Genomic DNA, 27452 nt, shown 5'->3' with positions numbered 1-27452 from the left:
GCCGAAGGCAGTCGCTTAACCAACTGAGCCACCCAGGCGCCCGGGTGTTAAGGTTTTTTATTGAGATATACCTGACATAAAACATTTTATTAGTTTCATGTGTGCATTATGATTTTATGTATGTACCAACACGATTGCCAGAGTAAGTCTTTGTGAACATGTTTTAATTTTTCTTGGATACCATATAGTTTGTACAATAAATAAAATATTTTATATAAATTTTATATATTGTGTATATGTTTATATTTATATATATAATTTTATATATTTTATATTTATAGCATGAATATATTCTGTTATTCTTTCAGGCACCTACCTGTGTTTATTTCAAATTCATATGATTCTTTTTTTTCAGCGAGTACTGAGCCATCAAGATGATACAGCTTTGCTAAAAGCATATATTGTTGAATGGCGAAAATTCTTTACACAGTGCGATATTTTACCGAAGCCTTTTTGTCAACTGGAGATTACTTTAATGGGTAAACAGGGCAGCAATAAAAAATCAACTGTAGAAGACAGTATTGTTCGAAAAGTAAGTTACTTTTTGCATTTTTTACCCTAATCTTCAGAAAGAGGGTAATTTTACAACTTTAGAAAGTAATTCAGACTTTAAGTGGTTTTTCTTTTTTTTTTTTTTTTAAAGATTTTATTTATTTATTTGAGAGAGAGAATGACATAGAGAGCATGAGAGGGGGGAGGGTCAGAGGGAGAAGCAGACTCCCTGCCAAGCAGGGAGCCCCATGCGGGACTCGATCCCGGGACTCCAGGATCATGACCTGAGCCGAAGGCAGTCGCTCAACCAACTGAGCCACCCAGGCGCCCTAAGTGGTTTTTCTACTCGATCTATAAATTCTTTTTTGACTCTTGCTGGGTTTTACTGAATACTACCAACTTTCTTCCTTCCACGTTTAGCTGCACTCCTCTTTCGTTATGTTGTGTGGTGTTAAGTTGTGGATCTGTGTCCTCAGATGTTAGCGCCTTGCTTTCTCCTTTTCCTGGTTTTATCTTCAGTATTCTATTTCCTTCTTCTTCTTTGTTACTTTTACCTTCCTATAAATTACTTTTTTCCTCTTTCAAAAATCTCTCGTTAGGTTACCTTCTTGTATCTTTGTGTTTAATTGTGGCTAAATTGTTGTTATCTTCATGATCTTCTTTTTACTTGATTCCAGTTATCATGAACTCATTATGTACTGTGTTTATTTTCATATTTTTGCATGGTTTCTAGTTAGAAGCTCTGTGTCCAGTAACCCCTCGTGATTTAATGGAAAGAACTCAGCTCTGAAAGTGGAATCCCAGGTTTTCTTTTCAACTCTTCAATCAGTAATGACCTAAACTCTCTGTCCTCATTTTGCATATGTATTCCTGCTTCTGAGAATCAAGTGGAAACATAGATTTGAAAAGTAAAAAAAGTGAAAAATGCCTCTTGGACTTTAAGCAACTTGCTACTTGCTGTGAAGGTTATAGCAACAAAATCAGGCATTCAAATAGTGGCGTAGGCACCCTGCCCCTTCCCAACTCTAAACTTTGTGCTGATGTGGACAGGGATGCTGTGAATTTAGACACCCAGGGGTTCTCCGGGGGTAGAAATAACTGCAGTGTGAGAAATTATCCCCCTTCCCCCAAAAAAGAAAAAGAAAAGTACTTCTAGATGCTTTTTAATTTGCAGTTCCATAATTGTATACTCTCTTGTTTTTCTGTTATTCTTAATTTATACCATTCCCTACTGATTATAGGAATCAGCATCACTTAATGATTAAGAGCATAGATTCTGGGACCATACCTGTTGGATTCACATCCCAGTGTTGCCGTTTATGAGCTGTATAAGGGTGGGGAAACTAGCTTTCCGCTCAGTGTCCCAGATTCTAATTTCTAAAAAGGGAGCTAACAGTACCTATTTGTTGGTTTTGAGGATTAAATGAGTTACGTGTGAAAAGTACTTAGAGCGGTGCTGGGTATGTAGTGAATGTTGTTCACCTGCTCATGTTGTCATTGATGCTGATGCTGTTGTCATTAATATATTTTCTGTATCTGACACAGTTTCTTGGAATGATAATACATATGGATATGTGTAACATTGCCGTCATTTAAGTGGAACCTCTGTCAGGTGGATTTGTAGGTCCAGTATCACACAGGTTTTCATTTGGTGCTTTTTGCATTTATCATGTGTTTATTATACAAATATGTATATGAGCATTCCAAACACCAGTATTACTGAAATTTAACCTTGTAACTATAGGAGAGGTAAGCTTTTCCATGTATTGCTATATTTAATTTTTACAACAACCACTTGAAATTTGTATTATTATTTGTACTATTTTCAGATGGGAAATCCCGTAAATAAGTTAACATTTAACCAAACTTAAATACACTAGTTCCCTGAAGTATTCAAGTGAATATAGGCCTAAGAATTTGATTTCCTTTTTTAGTATTTATAGTTAAAATTTTTTGTTTCTGTATGGTACCTGGTATATTAATAATTAAGATGATTGCATATTTCTTTTTGTCCTAGCTCATGCTTGATACATGGAATGAGTCCATCTTTTCAAATATAAAAAACAGACTCCAAGATAGTGCAATGAAGCTGGTACATGCTGAAAGATTAGGAGAAGCTTTTGATTCTCAGCTGGTCATTGGAGTAAGAGAATCCTATGGTATGTTCTGAACTTTTATGATCATAATTTTTTATGGAAATTCTGAGACCATTACAGAATAGTACGATCAGTTATCTGTGCTATCAAATAGTCACATCTACTTTTGGTGCCAGATGCTTTTAAGAGCCCACAGAAGGTATTAAATCTCTTCAAGGAAATATAGAAAAAAATCCATATTCCTGTGGTTAATACTGGTTTTCTCCATCTCACTCATTTCTTGGCTGGTGAATCCTTTTAGTGACCTAAATTAGCGAAACCGTAGATTTGAATCAATAACTCAGAAAAGGTGGTAACTGGTTTTGTACTTATATTTTCAGGAAGTATGTTTATTCCATGTACACATTCCTCTCTGAACTTTTCAGTTTCTGACCGTGATATTCTCATTTGTTCTTTAAATCAGATACACTGTTTTCTCTGAGAATACTCCTCTTTCCGCTTTACTTGTGGCTCATCCTCATCCTGTTTGCTGGCAGAGGCCCTTCCTAATTCCCCGACTAGGTCAGGTCCCTCTCACGCTGCTTCATAGTACTGGTGCCTCCCTGTCATCATACTTTAGTTAACTGTGCTGTTGACACTGAACATAGAATGTGGGCACAAAGTATGCCTCGGTAAGAATTTTTTTGTATTAATGAACCTTCAGCTATCTTTGGCTCTTTCTGTTGCCCCATATTTCTTTAGGTATCAAAGTCTTTAGGCTTTCATTAGCAGCCATGTCATTGAAATTTATTCCTCCTTATTTCAGCTACCACCAGTTTATACTGTGTAAACTCTGCTTCTGGACTTTTGAAACAGTCTTCTTATAGTGATCTTATTGCTATAATTTAACCCGTGAACTGTTCACAAGATTAATTTTTAAGTACTGTTTTGTTAGTATTTTTCTTAGCATTTAGTGGTACACCACACTGAAATCAGGTCACTTAGTCTGAGTGCTGAGGCTCTCCACAACCATTCCTAACTTCCCTTTCTACCTTGTTTTCTGCTAACCTTACAGTCCACTCAGACAATGTGGTCATTTTACCTTGACTTGGCCTTGTGATTTGGTACTTCCCAATATTTACTTACTTTACTAGCTTCTGTGTAAATTACAGTTTTTCCTTAAGACTCATCTCAAATCCTGTCTCAACTATGAATGGTTTCTTGACCATCTAGTTGGAAGTCATTCTGTTTCCTATTCAGAAATACAATAGGCCCATGCTATCTGTACTCTTTGTCACTTCAGTGCTTTGTGCTGTTACCTTTTTAAGTCTCTTAACAGAGAAGGATTTTGTCTTATATGATTTATGTTCTCTTGAGCATTGTCACAGTCCCTGGCACATAATGACTCCTCACTATTTGTTATTTCATTTATTGTACTCAAAATACTGATTTGAAACATAATTAGAGTAAAATTTATTTTCTGTTTTTCAGTTAACCTTTGTTCTAATCCTGAAGATAAGCTTCAAATTTATAGGGACAATTTTGAGAAGGCATACTTGGATTCAACAGAGAGATTTTATAGAACACAGGCACCCTCGTATTTACAACAAAATGGTGTACAGAATTATATGAAATATGTAAGTCAGAACTTAGTAATGTGATAATTTGAGCTCGTCCCTTGATATTCTTAAAAATGATTGCTATTTTGCTTCTGGGCAGGCAGATGCTAAATTAAAAGAAGAAGAAAAACGAGCACTACGTTATTTAGAAACCAGACGGGAATGTAACTCTGTTGAAGCAGTAAGTAACTGTGTGATTGTGTATTCTTGGAGATTATTTCCAGTACAGTAGCCCAGGGATGGCAAATATTGGATGCGAGTGTTCTTACTCATCCTTCTCACACCTCTGACCGGCATTACTGAATGCAGTTAGTACTCTTGCCCTGGTATTCCGGAGCACAGCTGCCGAAGTCACCTTATGTAGAACTCATTCATCGTTCTTTTGAGCTGATGTGCAAGATGAGATCTGTTTGCCATCCCTGCTCTAGACTTTACTACATTTAATGTACTTAATTTTTAAACAGTCTCCTTGTATTATGTTTTATGTGCATCTGTAGTTAACCATTTTAGTGATTTTCATATTGCAAGTAAAATATGCTCCCTAGAGATACAGTTGATTCTTGTTATTCACAGTGATTATGTTCTGTAAAGTGGCTGTGAACACTGAATCAGTGAGTACCGATCAAATCATTACTTATAGGGGATATTTATTCTTGTTATGGGAGGACGTTTTCAAACTTGTCAAGAGATAAAACACTACTTGATCAGGGAACATCAGTCTTTATTTTGTTATTTTGTTTTTCTTTATACTGTAAGTTCCTCAAAAAACAAAACAAAACTGATTAGAAGTAGTAGCCATGTTACAGTATCTCTCCTGAGTGTTTTCTTATGGAGAATGACCTAAATGTGCTATAGTAAGGAAAATAAGAGTCAAGCTTGCAGAGAGTCTTAGAAATCGCTCATATATAGCAATGGTATTTACTCTGATTCCCTTCAGTCTTCGGAGCCTAGGAACTAGATTTAGGTTTACATTCAAGGGGGCAGCATGCCTGTTTGCCTGTGACCAAACATTTTCCAGCTATGGATGGATTTATTTATTTCTTTATTTGCTTCTGACTTTTCTTCGACTCTTCATCTTGAATGATAGTCATGTTTATGCCTTGTTCAGAAAACAGGTTGAATTGGATTTTTTTTTTTAATAAAGTACAGTATATTTCCTCTTTTAGTGGTTAAAATAACTTTCATGTTGGCCAGAAAAGAGGGCTAATTTCATGGTTGTTTATAGAAATTCTCTGTAGAAATTTAAAGCCAGGCTTGGACTTCATCCAGAATGCAGGGAAGGCCATTGAATGTTTTTTAAGGAAGTGTGCCATGCTCACAGTCATCCTTCAGGGGGATTAATCTGGTGACGATTTGAAAGATGAATTAGAATGGGGGAGAGAGAAGAGTAGAAGGTAGGAGGTCTTTGCAATAATTCATGCGGGGGTTTAGGAGTACCACGTAGGATTATAGCAACGGGGATGTAGCTGAGAAGAGTGAGAGAAAAGACTTCCCAGAGGTGGAACATGGTATCATGTGTGGGGCTGGATGTTAAAGGGAATGGAGTCAGTAATGTTTCTGAGGCTTTGGCCTGGAGGAATTTAGCTGCTACAGGGAGGTTGGATAGAAGAGTAAGTCTCAGTCCTGAGAGAGAAATAGGAGTTAGTGTGACGAGTTTGAGTTGGTTGATGTGCCCATAGCATCTGGGTGGGGATGTTGCAGTTTTGTAAGATAGAATTGTTGTTTTTCTCCTCTAGTTTATATGACTTAGTTGTATCATATCTATATGAAGCCTAAGGGGATTCAACTACAGATGTCTAAAAATAAGAGAAAGCATTAAAAAGAGGATGAGAATGGTAGAGATAATCAAATACACATGACAGTTGATATAGAACAAGTAAGCCTCCCTTTCTGCTTCATTTATTTTTTTTTATTTTTTAAGATTTTTATTTATTATTTGAGAGAGAGCGAAAGCAAGAGAGGTCACAGAGGGAGAGGGAGAAGCAGACTCTGCCGAGCAGGGAGCCCGATGCGGGGCTCGATCCCAGGACCCTGGAATCATGACCCGAGCCGAAGGCAGACGCTTAACTGACTGAGCCACCCAGGCGCCCCTCCCTTTCTACTTCAGAGCACGCGCACGCACACACACAGAAAAAAGTTAAAATAGAAGATGTGAATTTACTTTTCCACAGTTACCAAATAGTGTGAGCATCTCATCAAGCTGAATGACTTTAGGGTTCAAAGATAAGTTTTTTCGTTACTGTTTTCAACGGAGTGCACTACAGCATCTTCCAAAGGAACGACTTTATTTGGGATGTAGGAGGTCTTTTTGTGTGGTTTGTTTTTATTTTGTTTCAATTTTCTGCTTATTTTTAAAAATTAACTCTTGACTCAAGTAATAAGGTGTATACAGAAAAGTGCACAGAAATCTCAGGTATGCATTATTACAAAGTGAACATACCTATAAAATCACCACACAAGAATTACCAGCAATTCCGAAATCATTCATCATGCCCCTTCCAAATCACTCTTACCATCTTTTTCTTCAAAGGTTATCACTCTCTTAACTTTTAACAACGTAGATTAATAATGTAGTTTGTACAGCAATATTTGGTGCAGAGGAGAAATCAAGTATCAAAATTGTAGGATTAATTATAACATTGGGAATTTCAGGTTTAATGAAGATGCATTACTATTTATATACCTCACTGAGCTAAGGCCCTTATACTGTGTACATAACATTTACTATATATATTTGTTAATTTATAGTTTCTGTTTTCAAAGAGAAATGATATATGTTAAAATGAAGTATGTTGTGATGGAACAGTAAACCAAAAAATCACCAGGTCCTGATATAAATAAAGTATGAACAGCATTATTTGAATAGTTAGTAAGAAACAAGTCACTTTCCATACTATAAACTATTCAGAACAGACTTACTGCCCTAAATTCTCTGAGAAGAATTATCAGCCATCAGAACATGCAATGGTATGTACTCACCTGTTAGACTATTCTTATTGGAGGACAATTACAGTGTAGGGAAAATATATTTTACTGTTAAAGTCACTTCATATGGGGCTATACTGTAATACACATCAGAATTTAAGATTAAAGTATGTATGTTTTTGGCATTTATGTTTTTCTCTGTAAATTAGCAAATTATTGCGGTTAATCAGTTACCTTCTTTGTATTTAGTTGGTATAAATCAATACCAGTTCTTTAAACCTGACTAGTTTTTAATATATGCAGAAAAACAAGGTTTTGGACCTGTATTGTGTATAGTAGAGAAAATCTCACCTAGGTAGTACCCAGTTGTGACGCCAGGTCTCCTGAAAGTCAGATGTACATTTCAAGTAATATTACTGTAGTACTCAGCAGCTCACTGGTACTTTCATTGTTTATCAGAGTTTTGTTATCTTGGGTATTCCAAGCAGCTGATTACATCATTTGCAAATAATGATGCTTTTGCCTTTCTAATATTAATATCTCCTATTTCCTTCAATAGACTAAATCTATTAATAGTTAATTTGGGGGAAAATGTTAAATACGGGGATCCTTGCTTCTTCATTCTTTGATGGGAATGCTTCCACATTTTCATCATTAAGCATGGTGTTGGATTTTGGCATGATGTATGCATTTTGTTACGTTAAGAAACTATTCATTTATTCTTCTTTTATAAAGAATATTATCAGAAATGTATATACTTTAGTCCTAAAGCCAGTATCTTATTTAATGGAGGAATACTAGAGTCATTTCCACTTAGATCTTTAACAAGGCAAGGATGCCCACCATTGCTGCTGCTATTTAACATCGTATAAGAGGCATTAACCTCTGCAGTTAGACTAGAGAAATCAATTGGAGGCATAAGAATGGGTGAGTAGAAGTAAAACTCTGGAGATGATATCATAGTATATTCGGAAAACTCCAGATAATCAATGATAAAACTAACTCAAACAATAAAGCAATTCAGTAAAGTAGTAGGATATAAAATTAACATGCAAAAACCAATAGTCTTCTTATACACAAATAATAAACAGGATATAATATTAAGGAAAACATCACTTATGGTAATAAAGAAAATTAAATACTTGGGAATAAATTTAACAAGAAATGTATGAAACCTGTAAAAGGAAAATTTTTAAACATTGAGAAAACACAGAAGTAGACTTGAAAAAATGGAAAGACATCCTTTGTTCTTAAATTCTGTGGGGACTTAGAATTATAAAGATTGAGTTCTTCCCTAAATGAATTTATAAATTCACTGTAATGCCAATGAAAATTCTAACAACTATTTAATAAAGTTAGGACAGGCTGATGTGAAAGTTCATGTGGAAAAATAAACATGTAAGAATAGCCAGGAAAACACTGGAAAAAAAAAACTGTGTGGAGAAATCCCTACCAAACATTAAAGCATCCTCTATAAAATAGTGAGGTAATTGCGCATGAATCGATAGTGGACCAGGGGGATGGAGTAGGCAGTCCAGAATTTTATGTGACAAAGGTTGGATCTCAAATCATTGGGGGTAGAGATAGACTTAGAAGATGGTGATGGGACAACACAGTAGCCATTTGGAAAAAGATGATTTTGTATATTACAGCATTCAGAAGAATAAACACCAAATGGGTCAAGGATTGAAATGCTAAACATGAAATCATATAGGTACAAGAATAATTCTTCTTTTAACCTTGGTATAGGGGAAGGCTTTTTAACATGACTCACAATTCAGAGCCAGTAAAAGGAAAGATTGATGAATGACTACATTTTTAAAAAATTGCAAAAAGAACCGTAAACAAAGTCAAAAGATAACTGACAATCTGGGAAAAAGTATTTGCAATACCTATCACAGAGAAAGGCTTATTAGCCCTGCTATATAAAGAACTTTTAAAAATTGAGGAACAAAAATGGGTAAGAACCTGATAGAAAAATATTGGGAAAAGATACAGAGAGACGGCACAAATACATACCTAATACTGGCCATCAAACGTTTGGAAAATGCTCAAACTCATTCTTACTGAAGAGTTCCACCTTATAAACATGGAGGGAAATTGACAATCACGATTAGGCAAATATCACAGTAATAACTGTTGCAGACAAGCTCTGCTAATGGATATTAAAATTAATGGCCAAAAATGTGAGGTAAAATGGAGTACATTAACAGTTCAAAGTATATTCCCCAAGATATTTACTAAGGGAAAAATAGTAACTTTACAATGGAGAAACCCAAAAGACACTGTCTTAAGTGATTAATGTTAATATCACCAGTAATAGGGACATACTGACATGATGTACCTCTTGATATGATGTACTGAGAAGAATACCTCATTCCTGTGGTGTTCTCATCAAAAATGCATTACCTTATTCTAATGAGAAAAGATTAAACAATCTCAAATTGGAGGACAATCTACACAATAACTGACTAGTATTCTTTAGAAGTGTCAAAATCATAACAGACCAGAAAAGTAAAAAAGAGAGACAGACAGACCAAGGAACTGCCACAGACTGGGGGAGAGTAGGAAATCTAAGCAACAGCTAAATGCAGTGTGGGCTTGTAGATAAGATCCTGGAGTAGGAAAGAGACATTAGTGGAAAAACTGGTGAATTTCTAATAAGATCTGTAGTTAGTTAATAGTAGTATACTGTTTTCCTGGTTTGGGTAGTTATACTGTAGTTAAGTAAGACATTATCATTAGGGGAAACAAGGTGATGTATGTATGGGCACTCTGTGCTGTTTTTGCAACTTTCCTGTAATGCTAAAATCAAAATAAAATATAAAAATAAAAACACATTATGAAGAATGCCTTTTTAATGTGGGAAGCATGGATGGAGTTGACATGGCATTTTCCTTCATTGGACTAATTCAGTAAATTACGTTATCGGAGTTCCTCTCATTAAGCCATTCTTCCATTTTAGGAATGAACACAATGTCCCATTTTTTAATGGATAAACATTTGTGCCCCAAAGGGATTTTGACATATCCTATATAGCCAATAAAAGTTACTCCCAAGATTTTCCTCTCATAGTTTGTTGTTGTTGTTGTTTGTTTTTGTTTTGTTTTGTTTTTTTAGAGAGAGAGCGGGCTGTAGCAGGGGAGGGGCAGAGGGAGAGAGAATCTTAAATAGGCTCCACACTGAGCGCAGAGCCTGATGCGGGGCTCGATCTCACGACCCTGAGATCATGACCTGAGCCGAAATCAAGAGTCAGACACTTAACCGACTGAGCCACCTAGGTGCCCCTCCTCTAAGTTTCTTCTGTGTAAAATGTTTAGATGTTAAATTTATTATGTAACGAGAATATCTTTAGGATCCTTTTATAGATTTTTACTTGAAATTGCTTGTCATTAATACAACAGAATATGACAGAGACGAATCAATGGGAAGTTAGTCATGCTGTGAGTTGTTTCAATATCACAACATGAAGATGCCAGTAAGCAAAAGGTAGGAAAAAAAGTGGGGAGCAGATAAACTGTCTTTTTCTGACACCTGGACTGTGTGTTGGAAAGTTTGGAAGTTAGTCTGGAGAAGGAGAGGGCAGATTTCAGTCTCATTGTGGAGAACATTGAATTCTAGATTAATATTTTTGAACTAGGCTAATATATTTTGAACTGAAATCTCTAGGCTGGGGGTTTTCCATGAAGGTACCATCTACCTCTAGGAAGTATTACACAAATCTGTGGGGGCTTTTTTGGGTTGTCACAGTGATTGATTTTTAGTGAATGAGGTCAGGAATGCTACATGTCTCACAGTTCTCAGACTGTCCCACATAAACAAAAATTAGATCACCTCCCAAAAGGAATGAGTCCGTGGTCCCACTGAAATCTTGTTTATGCCTGAGTCTAAAACTGAATTGTATTTTACTTATAAACCAAAATATTTTTACATGATATTAACAATACACTTTATTTTCCAGTGATGATATTATTGTGTAAGTTAGGGAAAGATAATATTTTTCTTGCTGTTTGGGCTTTAAACCTGTTTCTACTGCAGAAGGTTTTGTCGCCCTTAGCGGTGCTGCCGTGGTCTGTGGTCGCTGGCGTATCTGCGCCGCCCCGCGTTCGTGCTTGTCCCGCTCCCAGTGACGTCACACAGAGGTGTGGGCGCCTGACTGCTTCATTACATCTTCCCGTTTGGTTGTGGCCACGTCTTTACAGGTTGAAATACATATTGACTTACTATAAAGAGCCGTCCTTTGATTTCTGCTGTATATTAAAATTAGAGATTTATATCAATGTTCTTGAAGTAATATGTAGGTAAATTTCAGTTTAAGATTTGCTGTCAAAGGGAGTGTTGGGCCTGAAGGTTGGAGAACCAGTGCTTTGGTGGTGGAGAGACTTGAAAGTTTATGACTTCGGGATCAAAGCTGTGCTTTGGGAGGATTCATCTGCCGTCATGTGTATGACAGGGTTTAAAGAAGCAAGAGACTTGCTTTTAGTTGTCACAAATGCGGTAAAAGGGGTTCAACTAGATACATGATGATAAATGAATGGGAAGGAAGGGATGTAAGAGGCATTTTGAAGAAATAATTAAATGACATTTATTTATTTATTTTTAAGCTCAACGCCCAATGTGGGGCTTGAACTTATGACCCTGAGATCAGGAGTCACATGGTCTACTGACTGAGCCAGCCAGGTGCTCCCTAAAAGACATTTTAATGGCCTGTAGGATGATTGAAAGATTTGAGCCTGGGTTATTGGAATAATCTGAGTAGAGAGTCAGTGGGGAGCTAATTGTGAGAGCTCTCTCCAATTTTTGAAAGATTGTATACTTAGAAGAGCTTAAGGACTCCTAAGGAGTTTCAAGTTAGAATTCTGGGGAGAGCAGTGTGTATAAATAATAATCACCCTCCTTATGCAGCACTTCGTGAAAAGTAATGAAAAATCATTGTCTTCAGTATTACATAAGTAATGATGAGTTACAGCTTCTGTCGCCTGGCTCCAAACTAGTGCTTTTTCCATCGGACTGCTTTTCTTCCACTGTGATGGGCCATGGGATATGGGTCAAGATATATAATCTAAGGATTTGTTTGTTTGCTGGTGATTATGCCCTGGGTTTATGGGGAATAGGATCCTATAGCTAGAGATTACAATCCTCTAATTGTTTTTTCTTCATGAAACCATTTGACCTATGTTTAGTGAGCACTCATTCACTAAGTAAATAAGTATCTAGTGTCTATTAGTGGCGAGGCAGGTTGGAAGGGGTACACCCTGAACAAAACAAAGTCCTTGCTCATACAGAGTTAGCATTCAGATAGAGGAAGACAGATAAAGACTAGTAAACAAGTAAAAACGATTTTTTGAAAATTTTTATTCAATTTATTTAAGCTAAAAACAAAATACATTTTTCCCACCCCTAGCACCCTGCCTCTTGGAACCACCAATCTCTTCTCTGTATCTATGAGTATGGGGGTTTTATTTCTCTTTTTTGTAAGATTCCACGTATGAGAGAGCTCATATGGTATTTGTCGTTTTCTGCCTTATTTCACTCAGCATAATGCTCTCAAGGTCCATCCAAGTTATTGCAAATGACAAGGCCCCATTATTCTTATTGGCTGAATAATATTCCATTGTGTATATATATTATCACAGGGTCTTTATCTTTTCATCCATTGGTAGACACTTAGGTTGTTTCCATATCTTGTTTATCGTAAATGATGCAGTGAACAAGGGGGTGCATTAGCTTTTCGAGTTAGTATTTTGTTTTCTTCACATAAATACCCACATGTGGAATTGCTGGGTCATATGGTAGTTCTGTTTTTAATTTTTCAAGTAACGTCCATACTGTTTTCCACAGCAGCTGCACCATTTTACTTCCCACAGGGTTTCCCTCTTCACAACATCCTGGCCAACACTTGTTCTTTCTTGCCTTCTTGATACTAGCCATTCTGACAGGTGTGAGGTGAGAGCTCACGTGGGTTTGATGTGCATTTCCCCAATGATGAGTGACATTGAGCACCTTTTCATGTGTCTGTTGGCCCTCTGTGTGTCTTCTTTGGAAAACGTCTGTGCAGATCTTCTGCCCGTTTTTCAGTCGCATTGTTTATGTTTTGCTCCTGAGTTGTAGGAGTTCTTTGTCTGTGTTGGGTGTTAGCTCCTCGTCAGATCCGTGACGTGCAGTGATTGTCTCCCTTTACCAGGTTGTCTTCATCACATTCGTGGCCCCTTTGCTGTGCTGTGGTTCTGGAGTTGGAGGTGGTCCACTTGTCTGTTTTTGCTTTTGTTGCTTTTGGTACCATATTCAAAAAAATCATCGCCATGACCTATGTGAAGGAGCTCACCTAAGCCTGGGTTTTCTTCTAGGAGTCTTATGGTTTCAGGTGTTAGGGCCAAGTCTTTAATCCATTTTGAGTTAACTTTTGCGTATTGTGCAGGATAGTGGTGCGGTTTCATTCTTTTGCACGCGGCCGTCCTGTTTTCCCAGCACCGTTTATTGAAGAGACCATCCATCCCCGTTGTATATTCTTGGCTCCTTTGTTGTGAACTAACTGACCGTATGCGTGTGGGTTTGTTTCTGGGCTCTCTGTTCTGTTCCACTGATCTCTGTGTCTGTTTTGATGACGATGGAGCTCTGTAACATAGTTTGCCATCAGGAAGGTGATGCTCCAGCTTTGTTGTTCTTTCTTAAGATTGCTTTGACTGTTCTGGGTCTTCTGTGGTTCTCTCCAAGTTGTAGGTTTGGTGGTTCTTTTTCTGTGGAAAATGCCATTGGACTTTTGATTGAGATTGCATTGAGTTTGTATGTTTTTGGTAGTGTGGACATTTTAATGCTATTATTCTTCCATTCTGTGAGCAGCGAATATCTTTCCATGTATTTGTGTCTTCTGTTTGTTTCATCCGTGCCTTACAGTTTTCAGTGTACAGGTCTTTCACCTCCTTGGTTAAGTTTATTCCTAGGTATTTCATTCTTTCTGATCCAAGTGTAAATGGGATTTTCTTAATTCCTCTTTGTTTTTTTTTTTTTTTTAAGATTTTATTTATTTGACAGAGAAACAGCGAGAGAGGGAACACAAGCAGAGGGAGTGAGAGAGGGAGAAGCAGGCTTCCCGCCGAGCAGGGAGCCCGATGCGGGTTTCGATCCCAGGACCCTGGGATCATGACCTGAGCCGAAGGCAGACGCTTAACGACTGAGCCACCCAGGCGCCCCTGAAGCCAATTATATTTTTAATCGCTCCCAGGGAAATATGTACCAAGTCCTTTCGGTGTCCCAGTGTAGGTGATTCTTTATAAAAGAGACGAATGCCATGGAGAGTGCATTGGCTCTGGTAATGCTTCTACTGTTGCCTTTGCATTATGGAATATGGTCAGGGAAGGTCTTTTTCAGGAAGTAATACTGGAGCTGAGACCCAAATGATGGGGTCTTGTCTTTTGAAGATCTGGGATAAAGCTTTCCAGGTGGAGGGAGGAGCGAGGGTAAAGGCTGTGAATCAGGAATGAGCTTAGCCTGTTTCAGGAACAGAGAAAGGTTAGTGTGGCCACTGTGTGGTGGGTGAGGGGAGGGGGGCAGGAGCTCAGTGCGGTGGGGGCTGTTGAAGGGTTTTAAGCAGAGAGCTGTGATCTAATTTTCACATTATGGAAGAGCATTTGGATTGCAGTGGGGTATTTGGATGACAAACTGTAATCAAGATGAGAGGTGTTGATGGCAGTGGAGATGGATATATAAGTGGAGGGATTCAGGATGTATTTCAAAGGGAGAACGAGTAGGTAGGTGCCGTCATTGTTTCTCCTTTACAGGTGAAGAAACTGAGGGTCAGAAACTGCAGGAGGTTGGCCTCAGACAGCTGGGACATAGTGAAGTTGGGCTTCTAATTAAGTCCAGTTCTGGGTCCTGAGTTCCTAAGGATAATGCTAAGCACTGTGGGGGTGTATAAAGAAGAGCTGCAAAGTTTGATACATAGTTTTTTATATATGTATTGCACTTACACATACGTAGTTAGCACTCTTGGTGGCAAGGAGCAGGAACCCATCTCAAACAAAAAAAGGCAAATGTGTTAGTTCATGTAAAATCCAGTGTGGAAAGTGCAAGGCTAACACTAAAATGAAGGATATCTGGATTTAGGAACTGGGAACGTTGTGAGAACTTTCCCCATGGGTGTTTTTCTACTCTTAGCTCTGTTATCTTCGACAGCTGTTCATCTTTTTGGTTGTTGTTGTTGACATGGGGACCATGATTAGCTTTTCCTTCAGTGTGTGACCCGAACGAAGACAAGAGTCTGGCTCCAGGGTTTTAATTAACCTAGCTCTAATTGACCCAGCTCGAATTGAGGGCCCAAGCCTGGGTCTGATGCTTTGTGTGTGTGTCTTTGCCCCCGTGTGCGAGCGTATTTCAGTGTCAGTGTGTGTCTGAAGTATGTATGATATAGTAGAATTTGACTTATCCAGAGGACAGCCCTTATAGCAACTTGAGCTACTTGCTGTTCAGTGGAGAACCTGAAAAGTCAGTCCAAGAGTCCCGAGCGGCTAAGTGTTGCGTTAGAAGCCTAGAGGCCCATGGTTCTAGTTTTGCTTATGGGAGAGCCACGTAGCCCCACTCAGATCCAGTTATGCACACAATTCTGGTAAGCTTGATTATCGTTGGATGGTCCTGTAGCGCATGAGCGGCAGCGTGTGAAACCAGGAGGGGCTTCGAGCGTCTGCTGAAGAGACATGACTGACAGGAGAAGGTGAAACATAATAAGAAAGAAGTGAGAAAAAAACTTAAACTAAAATAACTTTAAAAGTTTTTCTATGGCTATTCATATTTTAGGTGATTGTCCTACATACCTTGGCATTTCCTGAGGGCGTTCAGTTCGTATTTATTATGCACTTAAAATATGCTAGGCCTTGTGTGAGTTGTGTGTCATAACCTAGATCTGGTTCCTGTCTTCAGAGTGACACTAAAATAAAACGGATTATTTATACAGCAGAGTAATGGAATCAAGAATGGATTGGTGGTGGCAGGTCTCCCTCTCTTCACGGTGACCAGGGCACTGACGAGGAGTGTGTTATAGTCGTAGGAGTATACATGTTAGAATCCGATGAGGATTTGAATCCCTTTGTTGTCATTTTACCAGCAGTGTGCTCTTTGGCAAGTTATTCAGCCTTTGTAGTCTGTAGCAACTTGAGACTTAATGACAAAGATGAAAAAAAGTATTCATCTTACAAATTGTTCTGCAATCCAAATATACAATAGCTTGGAAAACAACGTTTAGGAAACAAATGCCAATGTAAAAAGACAGATTAAAACAACTAGAACACCCACATGTAACACCCACATGTGTTGTCAGAGTTTAATAAAACACTGTGCCTGGCATGGTAGTTTTTACTGTTAGGGCTCAGGTTTGGAGAAAGTTGCTGATTCTAAGACAGATAGGAACTATCTTACTGTCAATACAAAACATTGATTAAAAAAAACTTGAGTTAGCAACCAGGTCACAAATCATAGATTATTAACATTAAAGTATTTGTTAACCTTTAGTATCTTAGTATATGGAGGGTAATTTCGAAAAAGTCAAGGTGAGTAAGTCTGAGTTTTCATTGCTCTGTATAGTTACTGTGTAAATAGTTTAGAAATGAAACAAGTACCACTAGTTATAATGGTAAAATAAAGAAATCTTAACCAAGCTATAAAGGCCAAGGGAAATTAATTTTGAGAATAACCTACCACGCATAGAATAAATTAATTCTTGAATACGTTACAGATCTCCTTATATGGTTAAAGACCTTATAATGATAAAGTCTTAAAGTGGAGAAACCTAGGATAATTTTTAGTTCATCTCCTATTTTATAGTTGAGCTAAAGCAAATTATTACTTGTACAGATTTAAATAACGAAAATTAGAACCATTCTTGTTGCTTTGTAATAAATTTCAGTGAAGTAGAATTAATTGTGCAAATTGAATACCAGTAAAAGAAGGACTCTACTCCATCAATTAGCCTGCCTGTCCCACCTTTCATCTTCACAGACCTATACATCCATTCATTCAACAAATACTGAGTGCCTGCTGTGTTTTATGGCAGGCATCATCTTTGAAGAGTTTTGCTATAGAGGAAAAGGTAAAACATCAAGCACGTTGATAGTTAAAGTGTTTCACCTTGCAGACCTCTGGGGAGAGATTTCTATGGATTTAGAAGTTGTGCTCATCTCAGGCAAAATACAGGAGTTGATGGCATGTGGCAAAAAGTTTTTTTCTTCACGGAAGCTAGCAAAAGGAGACAGGGAATACAAGGTGAGAGAGATGGTTTATCACTACCCTTTCCCTTCGAGACGTATTTTTCAAATAAGTATATATTTAGGGTTGACTATGTAGTATTTTGGTAAATGATGGGAAAGAAACATGAAAGAGGAGTAGCATGGTCTCTGCCCTCATGAACTGACCCTCTTTTTAAGACAAGACTCATTTGCAACAAGGGGAAAACCACCACGCAGTCTCCCTTTCTTCTCTTTGCCCAAGTGAAATAGTTCTCTAAAGGATTTTTCATCTCACAAGGATTTAGACCATAATTAATCTCTTTATTTAAAAAAATAAAAGCCTGGTTATGACAGTTTTCAAATATTTACAAAAGTGGAGAAAATAGTACAGCGAACCCTAGCCCTCACAGCCAGCCTCCGGTTTCAGCTGCGATCATTTTGTTCTGTTTCCTTGCTCCTTGCCTGTTTTCTTTCCTTTCCTTTTCTCTTTTCCCTTCCCTTTCCTTCCTTCCTTCCTTTTATCATTTCAAGGAAATTTATGATGTCATGCATATTTTACCCTATGTGACACAGAAGTGTATTGTAACATTATTTTCAATGCCTGTATTTTATCGTATATATTTCATAAATACACCTAACCTAATGATGGGCATTTTCATTATTGTTATTATAGTTTATTCCTTATGAATATTACTTCCTGGGACATCCTTACATGCCTTTATCTTTTTAACACTTTTATGTACACATGGGGCATTCTCTTGGAATGGAATTTACTGGAAATGATGAAGCCAAGGGTATGCACCTTTACAAATAGCCACGTAATACCAAACCGATCCTCAGAAATGCAGTAATTTTTTTTTTTTTTTATTTGATAGAGAGAGACACAGCGAGAGAGGGAACACAAGCAGGGGGAGTGGGAGAGGGAGAAGCAGGCTTCCCGCTGAGCAGGGAGCCCAATGTGGGGCTTGATCCCAGAACCCTGGGATCATGACCTGAGCTGAAGGCAGACGTTTAATGACTGAGCCACCCAGGTGCCCCGCAGTAATTTTTTTTTAAGATTTATTTATTTATTTATTTGACAGAGAGAGAGAGACAGGGAGAGAGGGAACACAAGCAGGGGGAGTGAGAGAGGGAGAAGCAGGCTTCCCGCTGAGCAGGGAGCCCAGTGCGGGGCTCGATCCCAGGACCCTGGGATCATGACCTGAGCTGAAGGCAGACGCTTAACGACTGAGCCACCCAGGTGCCCCGAAATGCAGTAATTCTTACTCCCATCAACAATGTGCCTGTTTATCTTTGCTAATCTGGGTTTTGTCAGTCTATTAATTGTGACAATCTAGTATTGTAGATTTAAAAAAAAATTTACGTGTCTTTAAAAGTTATTGAGGCTAGACATCTTTATTCTTATTATGGACCAATTATATTTCTTCTTTTGTGAGTTCAAGCTAATCTTTCATAAACATCACTTTCATTATTCTTATTCAGAAACCATAGTATCATTATTTCTTATAGCTGATGTTCAAGACTCTTCATATTTTGGCCCTAACCTATTTTTCTAACTTAATACTGTCCAGCAAGAGTCCTTCAACTCCAATAAATAGTTCCTTATTCTTAAACTTCTTTCTATTCATTTTTTTCCCTTGGATTCATTTTTAAGAATTTTTTTTACTTGTTTTCTTAATATTTTACTTTCTACTTTTCCTCTGCCTGTTTAAATCCTTCAGAATCCTTATAGTCCATCTTGTGATAAAGTCACTGCAAATTCTGTAGACTTCATCAGTTTCCTCTTACTTCAAATTCCACTGTACCTATTGTTTTTACCACTAGATTTAGTAGCAAATTATAGACTGCTTTGTTGTGGGGCCATGAATACACAGCTATGGACAAACATAGTCTCTGTCCTCGTGAAGTTTATAGTGTCATAATGATGTATTTATTTCCACCTTTGCTTTATTTGCGAGTTGAACTTCTTTCAATGTATCTCTGTTATATGGGAATTATACACAGATTTTTAGATGTGTACTTACATGTCCCCAGCTGGACTGTAAGATTATTGAAGGTATAAACCATGTTTTATACTTCTCTATTCCTTAAAGCACTCAACTCAGTTCTTAGCATGTAGCCATCGCTAAATATATACTTGCTCTCTTAATGTAGTAACAGAAGTTGTAGACTTTGGAGTCACCTACCTGGTCTCATGTGACACTAACTAACTGTGTAACACTTGCAAGTTACTTAGCCTCTCTGAGCTTGTTTCCTTATGTGTTAAATATCTACTTTCTAAGGTGGTCATGGGGGTTAAATAAGATAATGTATGTAAAGCATTTAGGACAATGCTTGGTACAGACTAAGTGCTCATTAAAAGATACCTCTTATTATAATAGTTAAGCCTCTCAAACCAGAAACTGCAACAGACTCCCTAGCTCCTGTCATCTAAGACTTACTAGATTCTGCTTAGTTTCTTCAATTTTCTTGTCTTCTCCTTTTAATCCTCATTGTAACCCACAAAAAGAAAGGCATTTTATTTTGTGGTTTAGTATACACTCTGCTTATTTGCACATATCTGAAACAAAAGTTCTACGGAATAATATTCACTGTTACTATGTATGACGTACTCTGCTTTTTTCTGTTCTGTTCTGTGTTGTTAAAGAAAGCTGGTTACAGCCATTAACACATTTCAGAACAACAGCTTGAAACACACGCTGGATTTTTGGAATTTGCAGAAGTTGGACTCCTACCCAGTCACACAGCTGTGACTTTTCAGTGAAATAGAAACTGGGGATGAAGGGACAGAGGCTTGGGGCTCACTCTGACTGCACGTTCTCTCTCTTGCCCCGAGTTCTGTGTAGTTAGATTCACCTGTTGTCAGTCTGGCCTGGCTGCTGTGGGCAGGAGTGGTCGGTCGTGTGGTCCGAGCTGGTACCGGGGGAGATTACTCAGGAGTTGGGACAGACCTTCCCACCTTGGCAAGGCAGAAATTCTCAAGCACTTTTTGTGTGTATTGTTTCTCTTAGGAAATTGACATCCACGGTTTTTAAAGTTGTTAGCATAATTCTCAAAAAGGGACCTGAGAAAAACTTTTTATTACAGAAATTTTTTTAAACATTTAAAAAGTAGGCAGAATAGTATAATGAATCCCCATTACCTAAATTTAGCTTCAGTCATTATCAGCATTATGTCAATTCCAAGGAGAATTTTTAACAAAGAACTTTTGAGACGCACATAATTCCCTTCCTTAGTACAGACAGATGATCTTTATTTCAGAAGATACATATCAGCCTTGGTGTACCATGCTTGAGTGCTCACGACCTGTTCATTTCACTTGACGCCTGCAAGAAGAATAGTAATTCCATGACATGAGGGGGCATGGTGGGGTGGGTGGGTTCTACTGAGGACCGCCTAGAACACCAGACCCTGGCCATGTTACCTGGAATATTTCAACAGCCTTGTTGACCAGTCTGCTCTTAGGGGGAGTAGACCTTCATTGCATTTATCTCCTGGTTAAAACCTTTGGTTCTTTGTTCCCTACCCTACCTATAGAATAAAAATCCCAAACCGTAGATTTTCCTTTACAATCTGGTTCCAGCCTGCCTTTCTCATTTTCTCTTCCACTCTCTGTCTCTTGCCTGCCATATTCAGTTTCTTCTTATTCCTAGAATACTCAATCCATTTTGGACTTGTAATTATTTTTCAAGATTCAGTTTAGATTGCATCTTGTAGATGAGACTTTTTTAACTACCCCAGAAGTATTTAGTTCCTCTGCCTGTTTTTTCGTTTGTTGGGCATGAGTATGAGTGTGTGTGTGTATTTTGCCACTTAACTGAGTTGTATTTATTAGTTTATGTTTGCTTTCTCCCCTACCCTTCATTAGACAGTGCTCCTCCTCCAAAGCAGGGGTTATATCTTAGTCTTCTTTGTCTCCTAACCACTTCTCTGCTGCCTGCATGAGGTAGGCATCCAGTGATGGTTTGTTGAATGACTGTATTTAGAATTTTAGAACCTAATTTTAACACATGTTCTCTCCAGATAAGAATTCATCAAAGTTTATTTTTTTCATTTTGCTTTGTATATTTTTCAGTTTTTTTCCTCCCCTCCTTGGGGACTTCTATTAAAATTTCTAAAGAGAACATAAGTTCTGTAGCCTTTTTCTTGGGGTAAATATACCTTGGTAAACTAGTGTAGAGCACCCATCTTCAGTGCTCCTGTGGCAGAGGTGAGTGAGATCTGCTTTCATTATACTTAATTTTTGCTGTTGTTGAACAGTATGGTTTTATGGAGCTAAAAAAGCAAAGTGGGGTGGAGTAGGTTTGTGCTTATATTAGCCTTGACCAATTTTTGATATATTTCAGCTCATGGAATGCTGTGTAAATGCCCTGGTGACATCCTTTAAAGAGACTATCTTAGCAGAGTGCCAAGGCATGATCAAGCGAAATGAAACTGAAAGTAGGTAAAACATCACATAAAGTTCTCATAATCTTTTAAGAGGGTATCTTTGAAGCCGATTACTTTTAATAAGTTGCTGTTAGATCATCCTTTTCTGCGTAGGTAATATTTGTTACAGTAAACTGTGCTTAAAGAAAATGATAAAATATTTAACACAGCAGTACTGTAAAGAAGGTTATAAATTTACATTTTAAACATTCCACTCTTAGGTATCTATACTTGTGTGTAGAGGATGGGGGTAGATTTCAGTTTGTTCTCAGATGTAGGGCTCTGCTTTTAAAGACTCATTTAAATGATAAACATTTGGGAGAGACTAGAACTAGGTATTTGACTTTTGTTGGAACTTTGTGGCGAATATTTTTAGAAAGTAATACAACAGTCCATGTTAATGATCTTCATCCCTCTCCCCTAAAATATGTTATAATTTAAGATTTCTGCAAGTGTACTTTTTTATTACAGATATGTTTTCTTAATAAAGTTATATTTTGGGAGGTTGTGAGTGCATTACAACCAATATGGTAAAAGTTACCTATATTTCTAACTACACAGAGATAACTTTTTTAAAAAAAGATTTTATTTTATTATGTTATGTTAATCACCATACATTACATCATTAGTTTTTGATGTAGTGTTCCATGATTCATTGTTTGTGTATAACACCCAGTGCTCCATTCAGTACGTGCCCTCTTTAATACCCATATTTTAACATTTGGGTCTGTTCCTGTCCAGGTTTCATTGTGTATAATTGCAAAGGTCCTGTTTAATCTCTAGTTGCATTTAAAGTATGTATTTCGGTTCACTTAGGTTCATACACTTGTAATTTTGTAGTAAAAAGCTCATTGGCATAAATGAAATATTTGGATTTTTGTATGCTAGGCCAAACAGAGTTATTTCTAAATCCATGTTGGGTTCCCTTCAAAAGAATTTTTTTTTTTTTTGATTTTTATTTATTTATTTGAGAGAGAATGATAGCATGAGAGGGAGGAGGGTCAGAGGGAGAAGGAGACTCCCTGCTGAGCAGGGAGCCTCATGTGGGACTTGATCCTGGGACTCCAGGATCATGACCTGAACCGAAGGCAGTTGCTTAACCAACTGAGCCACCCAGGCGCCCTCAAAAGAATTTATTTAGTGGTAACCAGTTCTGTGCAGTAAGATTTTTGTGAAGGTCAATAAAATGGTATAACAGGAGAAAGTGCTTTTATAAACTGAAAAATTCCCTATGAATACAGTTTTTTATTATCTCTAATACACTTTTATAATCACTTCGAACAGTCTGATGATGTGATTTTTTTTTTTTTGCCACTTGATGATGTGGTGCTATGTATTCAATATTGTATCTACCTTATAAAATACACTACCCTTCTGAGTAAACTTTTGTACTTCTTAGATACAAAAATACTCCATTATCATATGATTTCACTGATATCTGGAATTTAAGAAACAAGGCAGAGGATCATAGGGGAAGAGAGGAAGAAAATGAAACAAGACAAAATCAGAGAGGGAGACAAACCATGAGAGACTCTTAATCCTAGGAAACAAACTGAGGGTTGCTGGAGGGAAGGGGGGTAGGGGGATGGGGTAACTGGGTGATGGGCATTGGGGAGGGCACGTGATGGAATGAGCACTGGGTATTACATAAGACTGAGGAATCACTGACCTGTACCTTGAAAGTAATAATACGTTATATGTTAATTAATTGAATTTAAATTTAAAAAAATAAAATATTCCATTGAGTTGAAGGTCGAATGACTCACCTTTTAAGAGGAGTTAGGTTTTGTGGTGTGTGATTACTTTTAATTAGAGTTTCTTTTAAAAATAAATCTTGTCAGAGAAGGTGGATCAGTAAGTTATAGTACTTATTATAACAACTCTTAATTATACCCACAGAATACTACTAAGGTTCTCAATTTCCAACTAATATTTCTCCAGACTTTTACTATCTTAGGCATTCTAGACCCAAGATACAAATCAAAGAGAAATTTATTTTGATGGATGAGATGATGACATGAGTGTGTTCTGTCACTTCAGAATTACATTTAATGTTTTCATTGATGGACAAAGTTCCCAATGGGATCGAGCCAATGTTGAAAGACTTGGAGGAACACATCATTAGTGCTGGCCTGGCAGATATGGTCGCAGCTGCCGAAACTATTACTACTGTAAGTTTCCTGGGTGGATATGTGTCAGGGTCGTTCTTTAAATGCGGGATTGGGTATTTAAAATAGTAATTGATGACAAAACAGTAATGTTGGAATGCCTTTTAATATCAAGAAAAAAGTTCAGAGAATTCCCAAATTTTAGAACTGTAGTGTATTAAAATTTCGTTTATATTTTTTCATTTTTTTGTATGTTTTCTTTTTAAAAAGCTCAATTGAGTATAAAACATTTTATTTTTAGGACTCTGAGAAATACGTTGAGCAGTTACTTACATTATTTAATAGATTTAGTAAACTCGTCAAAGAAGCTTTTCAAGATGATCCGCGATTTCTTACTGCAAGAGATAAGGTATATATTCTTGTATATTAACAGTATTGTCATAATTTACTTTAAAAAGAAACTTGCACCATTATGCTACTAAAGTATAAACTAAAAATGTAGCAACTCTGATTTTTTTTTTTTTTTTTAAAGATTTTATTTATTTATTTGACAGAGAGAGACATAGCGAGAGAGGGAACACAAGCAGGGGGAGTAGGAGAGGGAGAAGCAGGCTTCCCCGCGGTGCAGGGAGCCCGATGCGGGGCTCGATCCCAGGACCCTGGGATCACGACCTGAGCCGAAGGCAGACGCTTAACGACTGAGCCACCCAGGCGCCCGCAACTCTGATTTTTTATCTGGAGGACAACAGTTTTTATTATATTTGGTTTGTTACATGTTTTTGTAAGAATTGGGTATGCTTACAAACTAGAATCTAGCTAGAAAATTTCTCTCTTCCTCATTTTTTCGAGAATATTTTTTTAATATTGAATTCCTATTCATCCATCCTTTAAGACCCACCTCAAAGCACACTTCTGGAACGTCCTTGATACCCTGCCTCCCCCCACATCCTGTCCTCAAGCAGAGTTGATTCGTCTGTCATCTGCCCTTTTCATAGGACTCCTGGGTATCATGTCACATTTATCCTGTTTCTCTTACCTTTTTTTCCTGTCCTTCCTTACTAATATGGGATAATAAGGAACCATGGTATTATCCTTAGGGTTTTATCTTCTTAAGATTTTTTTTTTTTTTTAATTTAGAGAGAATGCACACGGGGAGGGGGCGGGGAGGTGGAGAGAGGGAGAGAGAGAATCCCAAGCAGACTCCCTACTGAGCGCAGAGCCCCACACAGGGCTCGATCCCACGAGCCTGAGATCATAACCTGAGCCGGAATCAAGAGTTGGACGCTTAACCAGCTGAGCCCCAGGGTTTTATCTTTTCTTTTTTTAAAAGATTTTATTTATTTATTTGATAGAGAGACAGCGAGAAAGGGGACACAAGCAGGGGCAGAGGCAGAGGGAGAAGCAGGCTTCCCACTGAGCAGGGAGCCCGATGCGGGTTTCGATCCCAGACCCTGGGATCATGACCTGAGCCGAAGGCAGACACTTAATGACTGAGCCACACAGGTGCCCCAGGTTTTATCTTTTTAAATGTCATAAATCTATCACTAGAAATTAGCGTCAGTTTTTTCACTTTGATCTACCTTTCTTATTCCCCAAGTTAGATTTTTTTTTTTTCTTTCTGTAACTCTAAAAAGACCATCAACTTTCTCTAGTAGGGTTTTTTTTTTCTCACTCCATTTTTAGGTAGGTAGGTAGGTAGAGAGAGAGAGTAGGAAAGGCATTAAGGGAGGATGGAGGTAATATGAGTTAATTCGAAATACTAAATGGAGTGGCCAGCAAAGGTTTCGTTCAGGGGGCACTTGAATCAGGATTGAAAGTGATTAAGAGGGGCGCCTGGGTGGCTCAGTTGTTAAGCATCTGCCTTCGGCTCAGGTCATGATCCCAGGTTCCTGGGATCGAGCCCCACATCGGGCTCCCTGCTCAGTGGGAAGCCTGCTTCTCCCTCTCCCACTCCCCCTGCTTGTGTTCCCTCTCTCGCTGTCTCTCTCTCTCTGTCAAATAAATAAAAAAAAAAATTAAAGAAGAAAAAAAGAGGGTGATTAAGAAATAATGTCATGTGGCTGTCTGAGGGAAGAGTATCCAGCAAAAGGGGACAGCAGATGCAAAAGCTGTAAGGCAGGAATTTACTTGTCATATTCCAGGAACAGAAGAGAAAAAGGTCACTGTGGCCTGAGTGGATCGAGTGAGGGGAGAGGAGTAGGAAATGAAGTCAGAGATAAGAGAAGGCCAGATCACGTAAGACTCTGAGCCATGGTAAGGAATTTAGTTTCACCCTGAGTAGGATTGAAAGTCATTGGAAGGTTTTGAACAGAATGGATATGACTTATATTTTAACAGGACCTCTTGGTTGCTGCAAAAAGACTAGGCTGAGGGAGGGCAAGAGAAGAAGTAAGAATATTGGCTAAGAACCTATTTAAGTAATTCAGGAAAGTAATGATGGAGGCTTGGCCCAGAATGATAGTTGGTAGAGGTAATCAAAATTGGTTGGATACTGATTATGACAACAAACTACACAAGATTTGCTAATGAATCAGATGTAGAATGTGATAGAAAGAGACCAGTCAGGGATGACATTCAGATTTTTGTTCTGATCGATTAGAAGCACATGCTTGCTGAGATGGGGAAGATGATAGGAGAGGCAGGTTTTGGGAGCGATGGCCATAAGGAGATTAGGAACTCAGTTTTGGACAAGTTAACTTTGAAATGTTTATTAAACATCTGTGTGGCAATGTCAAGCTTGGTGTATAGGGGAGAGAATAGACCTGAAATAATAAATTTGGGAGCTTTAGCATATGGATGGCATTTAAAGTGCTGACACTGGCCATGATCACCAGTGTAATGAGTGAGGATGGGAAAGAGAAGAGATCCAAGGACTGGCCTGGGCACCGTCAGTTTCGTTATGAGAAAGATGAAGAACTGGCTTTCATGAGGAGAGAGCAGAGTGAGTGGAATGACCAGGAGAGTGCAGTTTTGTAGACAACACGTAGAAAAAGCACTTTCAGGAGGAGGGCGTGATGTGCTGGTTTAAAATGCTGCTGATGGGGCACCTGGGTGGCTCAGCCTTAGGTTAAGCGTCTCCCTTCAGCTCAGGTCATGATCCTGGGGTCCTGGGATTGAGCCCTGCGTTGGGCTCCCTGCTCAGTGGGGAGTCTGCTTCTCTCTCTCCTCCTTGCTCATGCTCTCTCTCTCTCGTTATTTATTTCTCTCTCTCGTTATTTCTTTCTCTCTCTCAAGTAAAAATAAAAAATTAAATAAAATGCTGCTGATGTGTCTGGTGAGGTGGGGATTAAGCATTGTCTTCTGCATGGAGGTTGTGAGTGACTTTGGCAAGAACGATTAGGTTGAGCAGTGATACAAAAGTCTGGTTGTGGAGGGTTTTTCCAATAGGAATGGAGACCATGCGTTAGGTAACTCGTCCAGGAAGTTTAGCTTAGGGAGATAAATGACGCAGGAGCTGGAGGTGAGCAAAGGCAAGAGAGAATGTTAAGATTTAAATAACGATGTTTGTGTGCCTAGAACAGTGGACAGGGAAAGATGACACAAGAGAATTCGGAGGAATTCTGTTCACTTTGGTTTTATTAGCAAGATGGA

General features: G+C 38.1%; 1 protein-coding gene across 3 annotated transcripts in view; it reads left to right on the top strand.

Annotated features, from left to right (window-relative positions):
- The window catches only part of CUL5 (cullin 5), a 93054-nt gene that overhangs the window by 39018 nt on the left and 26584 nt on the right, over window positions 1–27452 (top strand). For all 3 annotated transcript variants that reach the window (XM_078059058.1, XM_078059056.1, XM_078059057.1), the window contains 7 exons: window positions 356–532; window positions 2510–2651; window positions 4059–4204; window positions 4287–4367; window positions 21672–21765; window positions 23794–23924; window positions 24163–24270. In XM_078059058.1, the coding sequence (XP_077915184.1) occupies window positions 476–532; window positions 2510–2651; window positions 4059–4204; window positions 4287–4367; window positions 21672–21765; window positions 23794–23924; window positions 24163–24270 (759 nt within the window). In that variant the 5' untranslated portion in view covers window positions 356–475. The remainder of the gene's footprint in view (window positions 1–355; window positions 533–2509; window positions 2652–4058; window positions 4205–4286; window positions 4368–21671; window positions 21766–23793; window positions 23925–24162; window positions 24271–27452) is intronic.

The sequence above is a fragment of the Halichoerus grypus genome, chromosome 11 (assembly GCF_964656455.1).
Source record: "Halichoerus grypus chromosome 11, mHalGry1.hap1.1, whole genome shotgun sequence".
Lineage (NCBI taxonomy): Eukaryota > Metazoa > Chordata > Mammalia > Carnivora > Phocidae > Halichoerus > Halichoerus grypus.
Note: the sequence above shows the minus strand (reverse complement) of the source record. Positions and strands in the feature narration are given on the sequence as shown.